The following is a 19077-nucleotide window of genomic DNA, read 5'->3' on the forward strand; positions in this document are numbered from 1 at the left end:
ACATCAAACGGATTGGACGTCTATTGCCATCAATGGCAGCCAATGCCAGGCAGTGAGTTCATTTTGGGGCACTTCACGTCATTTCCTCTTGATTTTCGGTCACTTCCTTTTCCTTTTAGGGCATTTACAGTTCACTTGTTCTTGATTTTGGGGCATTTACAGGTCACTTCCTATTTTTTGGGGATAATGAAAAGGATGTGACTCAAGAATGTCCCCAAATGAATAGAAAGTGACTCAAAATCAACAGGAAGTAACCGCTAAATGCCCTAAAAAGAACAGGAAGTGACCTGTAAATGCACATAAAAGACTATTTGTGAATGCTCTGTTTTCAGTGCCATTGACGATGATAGACATCCAATCCAGTCAAAATAAATTGGCTGTCTAGTGCCATCAATGGCAGCCAGTGGGCTAACAAATACACTATTCTAATGGAGGATTTTGGTAGTGATTAAATAGTCACACTTTTTAAAAACGATATATTGATTCTTGGTGGCAGCATATCGATAACCTTTTGGGCTACAAAGTATCGCGATATATCACCTTTTTGATATATTGTCACGCCCCTATATGTGGTCACACATTTTATAATTTCTTTCACCGGTGTCTTTTTTTGTTTTTCTTTTTCAGAGTCTGTGGGCACACCTGGACAGAGGCCTGTATTTTGTCCCATCCACAAGCAAGAACCACTCAAGCTTTTCTGTGAGACGTGCGACACTTTGACATGCCGGGACTGCCAGCTGCTTGAACACAAGGAGCATAGGTAGTCATTTAAGTTGTGTCTGAAAATGGAGGGCATTCTTGTTAAGCATGATTAATATTCCTGCACAGTTGCTCAATTTGTTGTTTGCTCATCCAGTCAGTCACTCATCTTGGTGATCTCAAAGTTGTTCATGAAAATATATTTTTTCAGGTATCAGTTCTTAGAGGAAGCTTATCAGAACCATAAAGGTATCATTGAGGCCACAATGACCAAACTACATGAGAAGAAAAGCTTTGTCCATTATTCGGTGTCTCAAGTACAAAATAGGTGAGTAAATGTACTGTTCTAATAAGAAATATGTAGACACGGGGCCTTCAAGTTAACCACGTTCCCGATTGCCCTGGGCAACTAAAAAATATCCTTATTTGCAATGTAATAAAACGTAGGACATTTTTAATTGGGCAAGCCTATGAAAAAAAATAAAATGATTTGATATCAAAATGTTCGTGTTATCAACTCACCACTAGGAAAACGATAGGTGGCAATGTAAATAGTTGCCATTGCTCCGCTGTGTAATTAGTTTTGTTTATAAGAACTGTTTTCTCTGGGAGACCCTACAATATGGTATCAGATATTAACACATATGTGTGTGCCATCCACACGTGGCTTGAAGTCATTGCTTAAAAACTATTGAGATATATATATATATTTGTGACTATTAGTATTACTGTTTTACCAAGGGTCTAATATTTGGTTTTAAATCCAGGTTAAAAGAGCTTGATGAAACACATAAGAAGATTGAACACGAGATAAAGATTGCAGTTTTTACTCTCATAAATGAGATAAACAAAAAGGGGAAGTCATTACTACAACAACTGGAGGTAAGATAACGAATTTATTGGTTAAAATCTTTTTTTTTACCTCAAACGATCTTTGATATATTTCAGATATTTCTTGGCTTGTATGCATTTCATACGGTGGCCGAGAACTGTCAGGCGAAATGCAAAAAGAAAAAAGCATGAATGCAAATTGCCAAGACACAAACAGCAATTGCAAACGCTTTGCAAAAGAAAAAAAAGCACGAATGCCAACCGCCACAACATGATCCTCAATTGCCAAAGCAAGACTGCAAATTGTCCCAAAAAATCACATTTTTGTATATATTGCTTTATGACCATCTGTACTAGGGGTGGGAACCTCTAAGTAGCTCACGATGGGATATGATTTGCGATACAAGGCTAAGGCTAACGATAACTATTATCTCACCACATGGCGATATAATAATTATCGATAGATGGGTATGGAAATCATTCTACGATATTCTACAACAGTGGTCTCCAACCCGGTCCTCAAAGGCCCGCTGTGGGTGCCGGATTTCATTCCAACCAGAAAAATGACAACACTTTTTCACCAGTCGATTGCAGTCAGGTGCTGCTTGTTTTAGCAGAAACCTCATTGGTTCAACTATCTGTGCTGGACCGGCAGGAACAAAAACCAAGACCCACAGCAGGCCTTTGAGGACCGGGTTGGAGACCACTGCTCTACAATACAACTAATAACAACAGCTGTGAATCGAAATAAGTTTATCACTAGTATATATCCAATCAATTTGAACTGGGAGGGTGGCAGCGAATGAACTTTCGTTCATTCACTGCCATCCCTCCCAGTTCAAACGGGTCGGATATCAATGGCCGTCAGTGGCAGCCGATGAGTTAATTTGGGGGCATTTCAGGTCATTTTCTGTTGATTTTCCATCACCTCCTGTTTCTTTTGGGGGCATTTCTGGGTCACTTCCTTTGATTTTGGGGCATTTATGGTTAGCTCACTGTTGATTTTGGGTTTTTGAACAGGAAATGACCTGGGAACGTCCCCAAATAGGAACGGACTCAAAAGGAACAGGAACATGCCCCCAAAACAGTGACGTTGTCATGTTTTAGTGTCGTTGACGGCGCTAGACGTCTAATCCATTTTGACTGTCAAAATTAACTAGACTTCTAGAGCCGTCAGTTGCAGCCAATGAGCTAATTAAGGCTACTTCTATACTAGGACAGATATTGGCCTTAAACGTGTAATTAGTTGGACTATACGGCATGTCGGCTACACTAGTATGCCTATTATCCGGATTAGTTGTTAGACTGATAATGTACCCGCCGCTTAATATGGACTGCTGTCTCCGTACAACAATCGGATACTAAGGAAATGAAGTCATGCCGTCACCATTTTTAGTGCGGCATGAAGGCATCGTAAACAATGGAGGCAGACAAACACGACGTGGCATTGCTGCTCCTCTTTTCCACACATTTTTTTTAAACCTTCAGACTACATCGCAATAATATGCTTCAATTCACTGCCCATTTGTGGTCCTTCCATCGCGGATGGCGCAGAGATGAGCGTTTTTTTACAGAGCTCGTCTCCAGCATTGTCTCTTATCAGCCAGCTGCGGGTCTGGCCCCTCCCAACTCAATGCCGACCGAACATGAGTATATAAAAATGCGTAGAAGAAAATCAAACCCTGAAAAGTGACCAACGTGGTACCCCCAGTCAAAGAGGCGCGTGATCAGTTCTTTTCATGACATTTCTGCCTGTCAAAATTGTCATCACTTCCAGGATCGCCACTGTTATGCACAAGCACTCCTGGTTGCGGCTTCCAGGAAATATACACAGTGCCACACCACACTATTTGTCATTTTCCAAATGGTGAGAGCGCAACTGAGCATCGATTGTAACATCCCAAGTAACGATGTCAGGCTTTCGTTGTTTTCTAAAGATTTATTTCAATCACAACTCGGCGACTTCTCGTAAAAGCAGAGTGTGCTCACCATTCACTCTCGCACCTGCGTGATGCATTTGATTGTGTTCACGAAAAAAACAATGATCACAAAATAATGACAGTCTAGAAGGTGTAGTAATTTCAAAATTTCCCCCCGGCGAGTAATGAGTTTCCGGTTCAGAGGTAACCGGGCGGGACATATGAGGCTGCTCATTTCTATGCATGCGTAGTTTGTGCAAATGCAGGCGTGCCTTGCAGAAGCGAGGGGCCCTTAAACGCACCTTAAACATAAGTGTGGACAGGTATAAAAATAGCGGGCAAAATACCCTGGAGAAAATTATTCGTCCTAGTGTAGACATAGCCTTTGGTAGCAATCGATTCTTGATGGGAGAATATCGATAACCTCTTGGGATACAAAGTATCACGATATATCACCATTTTAATATATTGTCAAACCCCTAATCTTTACGGTGGCAGCAGAAGTGCAGGAGTTGTAGTCCTTATGTCTACTTCTGTGGCATTTAGTCTACTTCCGGGTCATCCTTTTGCATTCGTGCTGTGTCGTTTTGCAGTTGTGTAGCAAGCCATTTGCATTCATGTTGTATGTAGGCAATTGGGGTTCATGTCTTGGCTATTTGCATTTGTGCTTTGTCTATTTGCAATCGTGCTTTGGCCAATTTGCATTCGTGCTTTTTTTTTCTTTTGCAAATTGTTTGTATTTGGCATTTGTGTTTTGGCAATTTGCATTCAAGCTTTTTTTTCTTTTGCAAATTGTTTGCAATTGGCGTTTGTTCTTTTGGAAATTTGCATTCGTGCTTTTTTTCCTTTTGCAAATTGTTTGAACTTTGCATTTAGCCTGACACTTCTTGGCCTGTTTGGACTTTGCATTTCGCCTGATATTTCTCGGCCATCGTAATTTTAAGGTTAGATGTGGTTGGACTTTCTATGTGCTTTGATTATTTATTCATCAAAAATGGGGAGCTGTACTGCTGCTGGAATCCTCCTCTCTGTGAACATTTTAGAGTTCTTTAACTGTAATTCGATTTTAAAATTGTCACACTTCTGTCTAGACTGTGACCAAAGATCGCACTGCAAGGTTGATGGCCCAGCATAAGGATACAACCCAGCTTGCCCAGCAGATCCAACATGTATTGAACTTTTGCCAGTGGGCCATTTCAACTGGCAGAAGCACAGCGCTGCTTTATAGCAAGAGGCCGGTATGTTGTTCAGCTTTGTTAAAATGCAGGGCTCAAAACTAATTTATTTTATCAGGGGCGCAGTAGTTCGTATTACAAAGTTATAGGTTAAAGGGTCATAGGTGGAAGATTAGGCATGCAAAGTTGCACACTGGGGATGGCCTTGCAAAGGTAAAACCCCGTATTCTCTTGACTGTAAGCCATTCTGAACTAGAAGCACACACTAATGTTTTAAAGAAAACAATATTTTTCCATATATAGGCTGTACCAGCATCTTAAGTTGCTGGTGCCTACGCTGTTAGGTCTTATGTGATAATTACGATATTTCAATGTTGTCAAAATATAAAAACAACGAAAGTTACAAATGTAACTACGGTTCTATGAATCCTGTATTACAGCCAGAGGACGGTGCTGAAAGGGCAGAATAATCAATGCGCATGCGTGAGAGGATCATTTAGTGCTTTCAGCATTGCCCTCTGACGATCAGCAGGGAGGAAGTAGAGCTACGATTTATTGCCCAATATATAAAGAGCAACCATATATTGTGCAGTTTTTCACTGCACAGTATATTGCAAGTTATCAACATTCCTTTACGTCGTATTGTTCTTTCTCTCTCTCTATAAGTTAAGTAGCGCTCTGCAGGAGGCCGGACTCTCACATATAGACACAGATGGTTTGGAAAATAATGGCGTGTGATAGCATATTTTGGAATTGATCTGGCCCAAGGTGACTACACGGCCAGTATTGCCGATACAGATACGATTTAATATTTATGGTAAAAGGATTATTGAATTGCTCATTTTTCATGTCTTTCAAGTGTTTCTGTAATGGTTAATTCATATGTTGTAATTTTATGCTTGCAATGGGGAAAATTTATACTATAATTCATCATAATAGTTTCTGGGAAACGAGAGTTACTTCTGTAACTAAGGTTCTATGAATTCCGGATGACCGCCAGAGGGCGGTGCTTAGCACCTGGATATCTACGTGTGCGCAGCACAAAGGTCGAGAATAAATACCAACAAAGTCACGCCATTGGACGTGACCTGGGTGACGTCAGAGGTCGATAAGAGCCCCGCTCACCCAGCACTAGTTCCTTTTCGGAATGTACTCGCAGGGAGTCTGAGTGACAGGCAGCTCTGGCGGTCATCCGGAATTCATAGAACCTTAGTTACAGAAGTAACTCTCGTTCTATTTCATTCCTTCTGACCGCCAGAGGGCGGTGCTTAGCACCTGGATGACTTTATACCAACAATGTCACGAAGACACCACACATACCGAGGATCAGTCTCGGTGAGAGGAAGCCGACAGCACTACTGAAGCTACCGGGTGAGGAGCTGCCACATTCACTCTGTAGAAGCGGGCAAACGTACAAGACGATGCCCACGTTGCAGCGGAACAGATGTCATTCAGACGAACACCTCTCAGTGCCGCCCAGGAAGTTGCCATCTTCCTTGTGGAATGGCACGTGACTTTAGGAGGCTGAAGACCTTTGGATTCATAGGCCTGAAGAATAGCTTCGACAACCCAATGTGACAAGCGTTGCTTCGAGACTGTGCAGCCTTTATTTTTGTCACCAAAACATACAAAAAGAGCATCTGTTTTACGAGTGCTTGCAGTCACACTAATATACTGCTTCAGCATACGAACAGGACATAGCAAACTTTGCAAATGCCCGTCAGGTTCACTCACATCGTTAAACACAGCCAGGGGAACTGGCTGGTTAATGTGAAAGGCTGAAAGTCTCTTCGGTAGAAAACTCGGATTGGGCCATAATGTAACCCCAGAACAGTCAGGATTCCACCTTAAACAGTTCGGAGAAATCGATAAAGCATGTAATTCACTCACTCGCTTCGCTGAAGTAATTGCGAGGAGGAACGCAGTTTTTATTGTGACCCACTTAAGGTCAGCCCCATTCAAAGGCTCAAAAGGGGTTGAACACAAACCCTCCAGGACTAATGGAAGGTCCCACGCGGGGACGCGTGGTAATCTTGGAGGCCGTCGACGAAGGGCACCCTTCAAAAACCGACACACCAGGGAATGAGAGCCCACTGATCGGCCATCCACCAAAACATGGTGGGTGGCTATCGCAGCCACGTACACTTTTAAGGTTGATACAGAAAGTCCCTTATCAAGAAGTTCTTGTAAATAGCTAAGTAATATTGGCACAGAGCAGCGCACAGGATCCACATCGTGATCCTTACACCATTTATTGAACAGTCTCCGCCTGTTACTGTAAAGCGCCCTCGTGGACGTCGCACGAGCATCAAGTACAGTTTGTACAACCGCCTCTGTACAGGACTCTAACAGAGAGTCCGGCCCTTCAGAGGCCACAGGTACAGGTGAAGACGCTCTGGGTGGGGGTGCCAGATGCTCCCCTCCAACTGGGACAACAGGTCCATTCTCTGGGGCAGAGGCCAAGGATCTCCATTGAGATGTTTGAGAATCAACGGAAACCACATTCTTCCTGGCCAGAACGGAGCGACCAACAACACCCTGTGATTGCTCTGGCTGATTCTGTGCAGAGTCACCATTAAGAGAGGAAGAGGCGGAAACGCATACAGGAGAGAGTCTGGCCATGAGTGTGCTAGGGCATCCTGACCTAGTGGACTGTTCGGTTCCGCAAGGGAAAACCACAGTTGACAATGAGTGGTTGCTTCTGAAGCGAAGAGGTCCACCTCTGCAACACCGAACCTCCCCCATATCTCCTGAACCACAGCAGGGTTCAACCTCCACTCCCCAGGCGGTGGTTTCTGCCTGGAGAGTAAGTCTGCTGCACAGTTCCGCACCCCCGGAAGATGGACTGCCCTGAGACTCAGAAGGTGTGGAAAAGCCCACAGGAGAAGTTTTTGAGCCTCCACCAGTGAGAGAGGAGATCTGGTCCCCCCTTGGTGGTTTATATTGTAGACAGTGGACGTATTGTCCGACCGAACCAGAACATGCTTTCCACTCAGCGCAGGGAGAAAATGCTTGAGACCAAGTCGAACAGCACGAAGCTCCAATACATTTATGTGACAAAGTCTCTCCAGTGGGGACCAAACACCCCTGATCGTCCTGTGGTTCCACACTGCACCCCAGCCTGAAAGCGACGCATCCGTTACAACCACTTCTCGGCGTGAGGGAAGAGAACCTAACGTGACCCCTTTGCATATGAACTGCCTGTCCATCCAGGGCCTTAGAAGTCGATGACAACGCCCTGAGAGAGTCACAAGTCTGCGTTGATGTCGGGTGGGATCCAATCCCAAACCGTTCATCCAAATCTGTAACGGGCGCAAAAACAAAAGCCCCAATGGCACCACAATTGATAGTGCAGTCAGTTTCCCCAACAACTGGAGGACGGTCCCGTATGACAGACTCGCACTGTGTCTGACACGCGTGACCGCTCGGAGAACGTCGTCCACCCTTTGTGGCGACGGAGAGGCGGTCAAAGTTAAGGAGCTTAAGCTCATGCCGATGAAAATCACATGTTGGCTGGGAATCAAATGACTTTTCGAAAGGTTTACCTTGAGACCTAGTTGCTTCACATGGTCCAACAGCAGCGTGGTGTGGCTGAGAGCTTGTTCCCGAGTCTGTGAACACACAAGCCAATCGTCCAAGTAAGGAAGAATTCTGAGGCCGCGGCTCTGCAGGGGGGCCAGAGCCGCAGCCATGCATCTTGTAAATGTCCGGGGAGCAAGAGAGAGGCCGAATGGCAGCACTCTGTATTTATATGCTTTTCCTTCGAAGGCAAAGCGAAGGAAAGGCCTGTGGTGTGGTACCACTGGCACGTGAAAATAGGCGTCCTTTAAATCCACACTTGTAAACCAGTCTCCTTGAGTGATTGATTGGAGAACGTCCGTCGTGCGAAGCATGTGAAATTTTAGACGCTTGAGGTAACAATTTAGTGATCTCAGGTCGAGGATAGGGCGAAATCCGCCGTCCTTCTTCTGAACAAGAAAATAAATTGAATAAAACCCTTTCAACAGGTTTGAACTGGGAACCAACTCTATAGCTTCCTTCTGTAAGAGTTCTACGATCTCTTTTCTGAGGGCCATACGTTTCCCTGGATCTGACACAACTGTTGTCTTCACCCCATTGAACTTTGGGGGACGACGCTTGAACTGAATAGTGTAACCTCTGAACAGAGTTGAAATGACCCATGGGTCTGGAACAAGGGCGACCCAGCGTCTGAGATGGTGTTTGGTAAAACGGCTGAGGCCCTGGCAATGGTAGTCAAACTCTACCGTTCCTGCCCCTACCAGCGGTAGAGTGCTTGGAGGGGCGAATGTGTTGAAGTCTGTGAAATCGGACGGCTCTTGGAGGTCTTCCTGTCGGCTCCCGAAAAACAGGCCGTAGAGAGGAATGTCCATCCGCAGAAACTGGACGTGCAGTTCTCGGCGCAGGTGGAGCCCTGGTTGCAGAGTGATAGGTAGGAGCACGACTGTGGGGGGGCCTGGAAGCTCGTTGCAGGTCAACAAACTGTTGCCGGGACCTGTTGGCTTCCACAGCTCTCTCAAGGGTTTGTTGGGCTGCTGGGCCAAACACTTGACCCGGAACAACAGGTAGAGTGCGAAGCGCACCCCTACATGACTCAGTCAGAGGAGACTGTGCCAACCATACTTGGCGTCTGGTCACAGTAAGTGTCGACATGAGTCTGCCAAGTTCTCTGGACATAAATGCAAATGTCTGGAGGGAAGCATCGCTCAGGTTCTGTAAACTTTCATTGACACCTGCAACCCTCAATGACTGTGAAAGGGCCAGGGCAAGGTGGGAAAATGTATTACCCAAGCGGCCAATCCGAGCCGCAACATCATAGGCCTTGGTAAGGAGATCATCAGTCACCCGGCACTGTGGGCGCGGGCATCGTGCCTCTGCGCGGGCAGCATCTGCTGGGTCCACTATCAGGCTCGCGACAATGCTGTCCACCGGCGGCACCTTGTTTAACCCATATTGAGCAGCATCATGCATAGAGCTGAGTGCCCTACAGTCTTGGGACAAGTGGGTGGACGACTTAGGATCTGTCCAGCAAAGCTGAAGCTCTTTGATATAGGGTTGTGATGCTGGCACACAGAATTGTGGTTTTTGAGCGGTCTTAAAGAAGGCACTAGAAACCGAATTGTCAGCTGGTAGTGTCTCAATACCCAGTTGTGAAAGGGCTAATTGGACAGTTTGCTTTATGAAAGACAAACCAGGACTAGAGTCTGGGGGTAGGGACTCGGAAGTGTCAGAGTCTGCTACCGAGGGGCATGGAGAAGGCCCGATGTCAAGGTCACCACCATAGGTAACATCTCCGGTCCTAAACAGCGAGTCACTTGCTGCTATGGACACAACGTCCTCTTCCAGGTGGCCAACTACACTGCAGTGCTCCTGCTCAGGCACGCTATCAATGACACCTGTGTTTGCACACATATCCCCCCCTGGCTGTAAATTCAGGAGTAATGATTTAATCTGAGCGAACTCAGAGGCCAAAGTGTCAACCTTAGCAGATAGCATGTGGTCGGTATCACAAGCCTTCTTTGATGAGATGGCCTCAACATGCTGCTTCTTATGGCGCTTGGTCGTCTTTTTTGGGCTCGACGCCAACGCGCCGTGAGAAATTTCATTTTTCACCAAAGCCAGTCTAGCGGACCTTTCTGACAACGGGATGCAGACACAATTAAGACACGCTTCCTCGGTGAGCGCCTTTCTTAAATGCCCAACACCTAAACACGACGGGCATAAAGTGTGTCCGTCTTCTGGGCTCAGGTGGGCTAAACAGCGAGCACACGCGTTCACGAGCGGTCCCGACATGCCTACACACAGTGCGAGCCCTACTCACGAACTCCGGAGTGAGTCAGCAAAGTACGAGGCTCCCCGAGCGAATAACACTCGAGGACCAGTCCACAGTATTGAGGCTCGAAGCAAACAAGCCACTCGGTTACAGCTGGAGGAGGCGCAGAACGAAAATACACTCACACACTCCCGTTGTAGAAATGCAAAGAGTGAGTAAAACACTCCCGTTGTATAAATGCAAAGAGCGAGTAAACACTCACGGCACACCAAACAAAAACGGCGCGGAGTGGGAAACACTCACGGCCTAATCAATAACCCGGTTCGGAAGAAACCGCCGCAGCGACACATTAGCCAGTCTGGGCCCGCAGGATTGGTGGAAATAGCCGCGGTGCTACATTAGCGTATCAGAGCGAATATACTCACAACAATACAATCAATAGTGTCCGGAGCGGAAAACACTCACAGAAAATATGCAACTGAAGATAATCCAGAACGTGAAGAAATCGATAGTCCAGCCGCAGCTCGCAGCCTCTGGAGGACGTAATCCACGTAGCTCCAACCAAGCCGGTTTCGAGGCTTCCGGCGAGCGCGGTACAAACACGGTAATACGACCTTCGCCGATGCGAGAATGTAGAAAAGGAACTAGTGCTGGGTGAGCGGGGCTCTTATCGACCTCTGACGTCACCCAGGTCACGTCCAATGGCGTGACTTTGTTGGTATTTATTCTCGACCTTTGTGCTGCGCACACGTAGATATCCAGGTGCTAAGCACCGCCCTCTGGCGGTCAGAAGGAATGAAATAGAACATAGGGCGATTCAAAAAGAATGTGCCAAAATCATCACGTGATACTTCAATAAAGAAACTTACTTCACAAAAGATGTGATGGACACATGTGTTGAAGATAACTTCAAGCTTTATTTAATGTTTTACAAGTGCTCAAAAGTGACCACGACCAGCAGTATGGACAAAATCTAGCTGAGAATTCCTCCCAAACGCTCGTTAGCATGTCGCAGTCCATTGTCTTGATTGCAACTGTGTTCGATATTTCATGTCATCGATATTTGCTGGACGTGGTGGTATGTTAAAGACAAAAGTTCATTATCCATCTTTATGGCATGTAACATAGGTTATACACAAATTTTATGTTCCACCAATTCCAGCAAATATTGATGACATGATCGGATAACAGATGCAATCAACAAAGTGGAACGCGATATGCTGAGGTGCATTAGGGAGGAGTTCTCATGTCAGCTTGGTGTTGTCCATGCTCCTGGTGGTGGCCATATTTGAGCACTTTTAAAACATGAAATAAAACTTAGTTACGTCCAACATGTGTCCAGGGTAGAGATTTGTAATGTTTTTCATTTTTGACATGACGTTGTGATTTTGACACATTCTTTTTGAATCAGCCTGTATATCGTCCTCCCAAAATTATTGTGACAGGCCTTAACCTTGCAATACGGTATATTTAGGGAGAAAGATTTTACACAGAAATATTTAATTACCCTATTTTCCAAACAAAAGGCGCACCTTCAATGAACAGCCTAATTTAAAACTTTTCATATTAAGGGTGCACCGCATTATTCGGGTGCAGCAGTAGTAAAGGTTGAAGTTGCGTTATGCATCCACTAGATAGAGCTGGGCTTAAGGGAATGTCATACCATGATTAGCCAATATTGAGCTATATGAAGGTGCGCCTTGTATTGCGTAAAATGTGTTAATCAAAAATCTCTGTCGACCAAACTAACGCAAGCAATTTATAATGAAGAAACTTTAACTAAATTGCATAAAGAAAGAATGCTCCCCAGCCTGCAAAAATCCATAAATTTGCTACCTCATTAATAATGCTGCTGACTTTAAAGAAGAGAAAAAATTAGCGGCTTATACTTCGAGGAATAGGCGGGTCAAATTTCATTATACAAAGTCACAATCTCCAACTTTAGTAGCAAAATACAACCATTTAGAGCTGGAGTCTTCAAACCGGACCTCAAAGGCTGCTGTGGGTCCTGGTTTTCGTTCTTACCGATCGAGTTTCACCATTGAGGTTTCTGCTAAAACAAGCAGCACCTGACTGCAATCATCTTGCACTTGAAAGACACTAAATTGGCGAAAAGGTGTGGTCTTGCTTTGTTGGAGTGAGATCCTTCACCCACTGCGCCCCTATGTGGAATAGTTTGGGGACCACTAATGTAGAGAAAGTCAGGAACCATGATATATGATATGTATTATATTGACTGAAACTTGACCAAGTGACAAGCATGAGTCAGTATTTCAATTTACTTTGGTCATTCTCTGCTTATACCGGTATATTGATGTGCCAATCAAACTGATGAATGGGGTGAGCTTATATTGTGATCTCCATAACTTTGTTAGTTGGAGAAATAAATTTTCTCCCTTAATTTTCAGAATTCGCCCAATGATAACTGCTTTTCATTATTGTAGTGGAACAGTGCATTGGCCAAAGAAGACAAAAGTTCATTGTGAGTGAATACATGCTTGTACTTACAGATCCTGTACCAGCTCCGCCAGCTCTTTAAGGCGAGACTAGAGCCAGTGCCCATGTCCAATGGAGAAGTGCGATTTTTCTGTGACCCCACGTTCTGGGCCAAAAATGTGGTCAATCTAGGTATGCCGCAAAGTTTGGAGGAATTGTCCAATGTAGATATTTAGTCTTTGTCCAGGGTTCCAAATTACCACATGCCTCCCTATTCAAGTGTGAAGCAACTCCTTAAGTGCATTCCAGCAGAAAGAATTCTGTTGAACGCTTAAAAGAAAAAGAAAAAAAAGAAAAAAAAGAAAAAAAAAAACAACGCTAAGGTTTTGTCTAGTCCAGTGTTTTTCAACCTTTTTGTTAACATGGGAAATGTTTTTCATTCAGAAAATCTCAAGACACGCCATCAAAATGTAAAAATTAATTTCTGTAGACTATATTAACAATAAAAAGTCGTGAATTGAAAAGAATTTAGCAAACAAACACATTTCATAATCATATTTTTACTTTATCTGTATGATACCTGGGCCTCTGTATTGTCACTATCACTGCATCCCTGTTGAAAGTTATGCTACATTGGCGAAAGATGGGAAGTCTGACTTATCCCACTCGGATGGTACCAGTTGCAACCGCAAACTGCGACAAGTTTTTTATTTAGGCCATCAAAAGATATTTTGACCAACGGCAAACCTGACTTCTCATAAGATAAATATATTTGTATAATTTGCTTTGTTTCTATGAATATAGAAATGTATTTTGTACAAATCATCGGATAAAATCATGCAAAGAGTTAGTGGCACACCCTCACGCAGAGTCTGTAGAAATATAGTGTTACAGTTGTGTTGATTCACTAAATTAATAATAAATAGATACAGATAAATATATTCTTGTAATCGTTATCAATTATGTTTTAGCATTGACGGTCTGCTTTTAGACGGGCAGCGCCATTTTCTCAAGTGACTTCGGGTTTTAGCAACTCACGACTAGGACCTCCCAGCTCGAGTGGCGTTCCAATGATATTTTTCCTGCTCTGAGGTTGGGAAAACTCCAATTTCCCACCTTTAGCATTAATTACACTAGGTTCAGTTCATCTTCACATGCTAGCATACATCCCAATGAAAGATAGCTTTTTCTTATTGCCTTACACCAAAGACTCTCCGAGAGGAAATTCTCCTTGCTTCCTTTTGACCGTTATTTAATGAATTTTGTCCAGTTCTGAGTCTGCATCTGTCTTTTAAAAAAACCTTTACAATCGCTTTCACAGTTATAGTTTTGCTAGCTAGCTGTTACTCCTAACCCCAATGCCACTCTTACCTCTTATGCATTACTGTCAAGTTAAAAAATATCAAAAATAGATCCTTCGGTAGACATTTGTAAAATTACCCAGAAATAAGGAGAGAAGACACTCAGTTTTCTTGGCCAAGGAGAGCAAAAAGTGACTAGGGACAGTCACCAAAATTGATCTAAAGAAAAAAACTCCTCCTTGGTATTTTATCTAGGGGTTTGTCCTAAAACTTGGATGTCGCCCTGAGGGAGGGGAGTGCAAGCTGGAGACTCCCATGTGGTTTTCGATTGGATATGTGTGTGCATGTTGGTGGAACTAAATAAATACACTTGTGTAAGCAAGGGCTCATGTAAACAATCATGTAAACAGTCAAAATGACCCAGACACTTCAGTTATGTAACGCTGCGGCCATGGAAGATGTCCTCGGATGGAAAATTGTCCTCGAAGGTCAAGACGAAAGTCCAGACGCCAGGTGCTGAAGATGCCTCGGAAGGTCTAGTTACGCAATGATGCGGCCATGGAGCAAGGCAGTTGTCATCCCGACCCTCTTTTACTCTTTGTAGCACTTAAGCATTATACTACAACCTGGTATAGCAAGCAATAATCATTTACTGGTTATATTAGTAAGAAAATATATGGCAATATGTATTATTTATGGTATACATGAGCACAAGCAAATATTCAATCAATCAATCAAGCAAATATTTAATCACTCAAACCTCGATAATTACCTCAACATATTTAATCAATCAAACCTCGATAATTACCTCAACAATTACTAAACAAAGTAATTAGCTACCTTTTGACACTTACTGATATGGAAAAGTATTGCAGGATTACCGACCATTGGACAGCACAGACACCAGATTGTGCACATTTGCGGGTTCATTTTCCAAAAACATTTTAACATATTTTAGGTGAAAGTGGAAGATTTTCCGCGGCACACCAGTCACTATGCCACGGCACAGTGGTTGAAAAACGCTGTTCTAATACTTTAATATCCTGGAACTGTTTTGATTGTCAAACAACATGGATCCCACCCATCCACCTATACGTAACCAGAACTCCTTGGCAACCTGTTCTGTCTGAAGATGTCTGAAGTCTCCATCTTGTCTTCAGGCCAGTGAGATAGGCCCTTAACTGTATCAGTGATTGTCTTTTTCCAATTCTAGGTAATCTGCTCATTGAGAAGCCACCACCACCTATATATCCAGCCAATATGGTGGGTGGTAGTGGTGGTCCCATTTCACCAGGCCAGGGTCCACACAGCAAAAATCCTGGACAAATCAATCTGGCTCAGCTCCGTCTGCAGCACATGCACCAGGCGGCCATCGCACAGAAGCACCAACATCAGCAACAACAGCAAATGCAGCAACAAATGCGCCTCACTTCCCAGATGTCCCAGCAACATTCCAGACAGACTGTTCCATCCATGGTTCAGCAGCAGGTAATTTAGTGTCATGATTTGGGAATATCACTCCCTTACTCTCTGTATTGTGTTGACATACATCAGTTGTTTAGCACTGATGAAGAGTGAGTCACACAAGCAATTATTTTTCCCTGATCTCTAATCTTAATATTCTTTTTAAGTTGTGCATGAATGTTCAGGGCTCAGTCGTCAATTTTTTGCTTGCCCGTGGAAGGCTTCAGCTTGCTCCCTTAATCAGGCATGAAAATCACCTTTCGGCGAAATTTGCCGTTTTGAAGTCAAAAAGGGTGACCTACGTGAATAGTGTAGCTCCGAAGAGAACATTTTTAGGGGGAGGGGGGTCGTAAGTCCATCTAGCTAACGACATATTTTATTGAAGTAGCTAAACCTGTCGCGATATGCAATGAGTCCATTTATCGCAAGGTAAATAAAAACGAGGGCGGTAATTTTCACGGCTGCGTTTTATCACCGCATGCGTGCATACATTTGTGCGTGCATGTAGATGACATATGAGACTCCAGTTGTTGTGCCCAGATGTTTATTGGTCAACAACACGCCGTAGAGTTACAGTTCACACATACAAAATAAGGAAACACATCTATATTAAACACTGTAAACGTTAGCGTTGCTACACTGAGACTAATGAGGGGAAAAAAGACAACTTACTTTAGCCTGCTATAAAACATTGGCAGTCTTCCAAAATACAAACTTGCGGTTAAAAGGTGACACTTCAAACATGAAAATTCGCTGGTTTAACAGCATTTGCAAACGAAAAAATGAAGGGAAAAAAAAGTGACACCACAAGCAATGACGAAAAGTGCTTTTTGCGGACTGTAAAGTTGTTAGCGGTTTAGCGAACGTGCTTCCGGTGGACATTTCAAAATAAAAGCACGTCACGTTTGTCATATAAACGATTTCTGGAGTTAATCCCACATACATCAGAATTAATACTATAATATGTAAATACTATAATACTACAGAATTCAGATTTTACACTAAGAATAACTTTAAAATGGCACCCTTTTAAAAAAAAATATGATTGGCAATGAATATTTATTATAATACAATTATATATAGTAGTATACTATAATAATAATAATGCTAGACATTTTTTATAAGAATTGTTCTATTTCATTCCTTCTGACCGCCAGAGGGCGGTGCTTAGCACCTGGATATCTACGTGTGCGCAGCACAAAGGTCGAGAATAAAATACCAACAAAGTCACGCCATTGAACGTGACCTGGGTGACGTCAGAGGTCGATAAGAGCCCCGCTCACCCAGCACTAGTTCCTTTTCTACATTCTCGCATCGGCGAAGGTCGTATTACCGCGCTCGCCGGAAGCCTCGAAACCGGCTTGGTTGGAGCTACGTGGATTACGTCCTCCAGAGGCTGCGAGCTGCGGCTGGACTATCGATTTCTTCACGTTCTGGATTATCTTCAGTTGCATATTTTCTGTGAGTGTTTTCCGCTCCGGACTCTATTGATTGTATTGTTGTGAGTATATTTCGCTCTGATACGCTAATGAAGCACCGCGGCTATTTCCACCAATCATGCGGGCCCGCACTGGCTAATGTGTCGCCGCGGCGGTTTCTTCCGAACCGGGTTATTGATTAGGCTGTGAGTGTTTCCCGCTCCGCGCCATTTTTGTTTGGTGTGCCGTGAGTGTTTCCTCGCTCTTTGCATTTATACAACGGGAGTGTTTTTACTCACTCTTTGCATTTCTACAACGGGAGTGTGTGAGTGTATTTTCGCTCCGCGCCTCCTCCAGCTGTAACCGAGTGGCTTGTTTGCTTCGAGCCTCAATACTGTGGACTGGTCCTCGAGTGTTATTCGCTCGGGGAGCCTCGTACTTTGCTGACTCACTCCGGAGTTCGTGAGTAGGGCTCGCACTGTGTGTAGGCATGTCGGGACCGCTCGTGAACGCGTGTGCTCGCTGTTTAGCCCACCTGAGCCCAGAAGACGGACACACTTTATGCCCGTCGTGTTTAGGTGTTGGGCATTTAAGAAAGGCGCTCACCGAGGAAGCGTGTCTTAATTGTGTCTGCATCCCGTTGTCGGAAAGGTCCGCTAGACTGGCTTTGGTGGAAAATGAAATTTCTCACGGCGCGTTGGCGTCGAGCCCAAAAAAGACGACCAAGCGCCATAAGAAGCAGCATGTTGGGGCCACCTCATCAAAGAAGGCTTGTGATACCGACCACATGCTATCTGCTAAGGTTGACACTTTGGCCTCTGAGTTCGCTCAGATTAAATCATTACTCCTGAATTTACAGCCAGGGGGGGATATGTGTGCAAACACAGGTGTCATTGATAGCGTGCCTGAGCAGGAGCACTGCAGTGTAGTTGGCCACCTGGAGGAGGACGTTGTGTCCATAGCAGCAAGTGACTCGCTGTTTAGGACCGGAGATGTTACCTATGGTGGTGACCTTGACATCGGGCCTTCTCCATGCCCCTCGGTAGCGGACTCTGACACTTCCGAGTCCCTACCCCCAGACTCTAGTCCTGGTTTGTCTTTCATAAAGCAAGCTGTCCAATTAGCCCTTTCACAACTGGGTATTGAGACATTACCAGCTGAGAATTCGGTTTCTAATGCCTTCTTTAAGACCGCTCAAAAACCACAATTCTGTGTGCCAGCATCACAACCCTATATCAAAGAGCTTCAGCTTTGCTGGACGGATCCTAAGTCGTCCACCCACTTGTCCCAAGACTGTAGGGCACTCAGCTCTATGCATGATGCTGCTCAATATGGGTTAAACAAGATGCCGTCGGTGGACAGCATTGTCGCGAGCCTGATAGTGGACCCAGCAGATGCTGCCCGCGCAGAGGCACGATGCCCGCGCCCACAGTGCCGGGTGACTGATGATCTCCTTACCAAGGCCTATGATGTTGCGGCTCGGATTGGCCGCTTGGGTAATACATTTTCCCACCTTGCCCTGGCCCTTTCACAGTCATTGAGGGTTGCAGGTGTCAATGAAAGTTTACAGAACCTGAGCGATGCTTCCCTCCAGACATTTGCATATATGTCCAGAGAACTTGGCAGACTCATGTCGACACTTACTGTGACCAGACGCCAAGTATGGTTGGCACAGTCTCCTCTGACTGAGTCGTGTAGGGGTGCGCTTCGCACTCTACCTGTTGTTCCGGGTCAAGTGTTTGGCCCAGCAGCCCAACAAACCCTTGAGAGAGCTGTGGAAGCCAACAGGTCCCGGCAACAGTTTGTTGACCTGCAACGAGCTTCCAGGCCCCCCCACAGACGTGCTCCTACCTATCACTCTGCTACCAGGGCTCCACCTGCGCCGAGAACTGCACGTCCAGTTTCTGCGGATGGACATTCCTCTCTACGGCCTGTTTTTCGGGAGCCGACAGGAAGACCTCCAAGAGCCGACCGATTTCACAGACTTCAACACACTCGCCCCTCCAAGCACTCTACCGCTAGTAGGGGCAGGTACGGTAGAGT

The 19077-nt window shown here is 44.7% G+C and overlaps 1 protein-coding gene across 3 annotated transcripts in view; it reads left to right on the forward strand.

The window, feature by feature from the left end:
• Window positions 1-19077, forward strand: part of trim33 (tripartite motif containing 33) — an 88420-nt gene that overhangs the window by 47809 nt on the left and 21534 nt on the right. For all 3 annotated transcript variants that reach the window (XM_057855591.1, XM_057855600.1, XM_057855609.1), the window contains exons 4-9: window positions 628-760; window positions 911-1027; window positions 1467-1581; window positions 4541-4687; window positions 12926-13043; window positions 15366-15640. In XM_057855591.1, coding sequence (XP_057711574.1) covers window positions 628-760; window positions 911-1027; window positions 1467-1581; window positions 4541-4687; window positions 12926-13043; window positions 15366-15640 — 905 coding nt within the window. The remainder of the gene's footprint in view (window positions 1-627; window positions 761-910; window positions 1028-1466; window positions 1582-4540; window positions 4688-12925; window positions 13044-15365; window positions 15641-19077) is intronic.

The sequence above is a fragment of the Corythoichthys intestinalis genome, chromosome 2 (assembly GCF_030265065.1).
Source record: "Corythoichthys intestinalis isolate RoL2023-P3 chromosome 2, ASM3026506v1, whole genome shotgun sequence".
Classification (NCBI taxonomy): Eukaryota; Metazoa; Chordata; class Actinopteri; order Syngnathiformes; family Syngnathidae; genus Corythoichthys; species Corythoichthys intestinalis.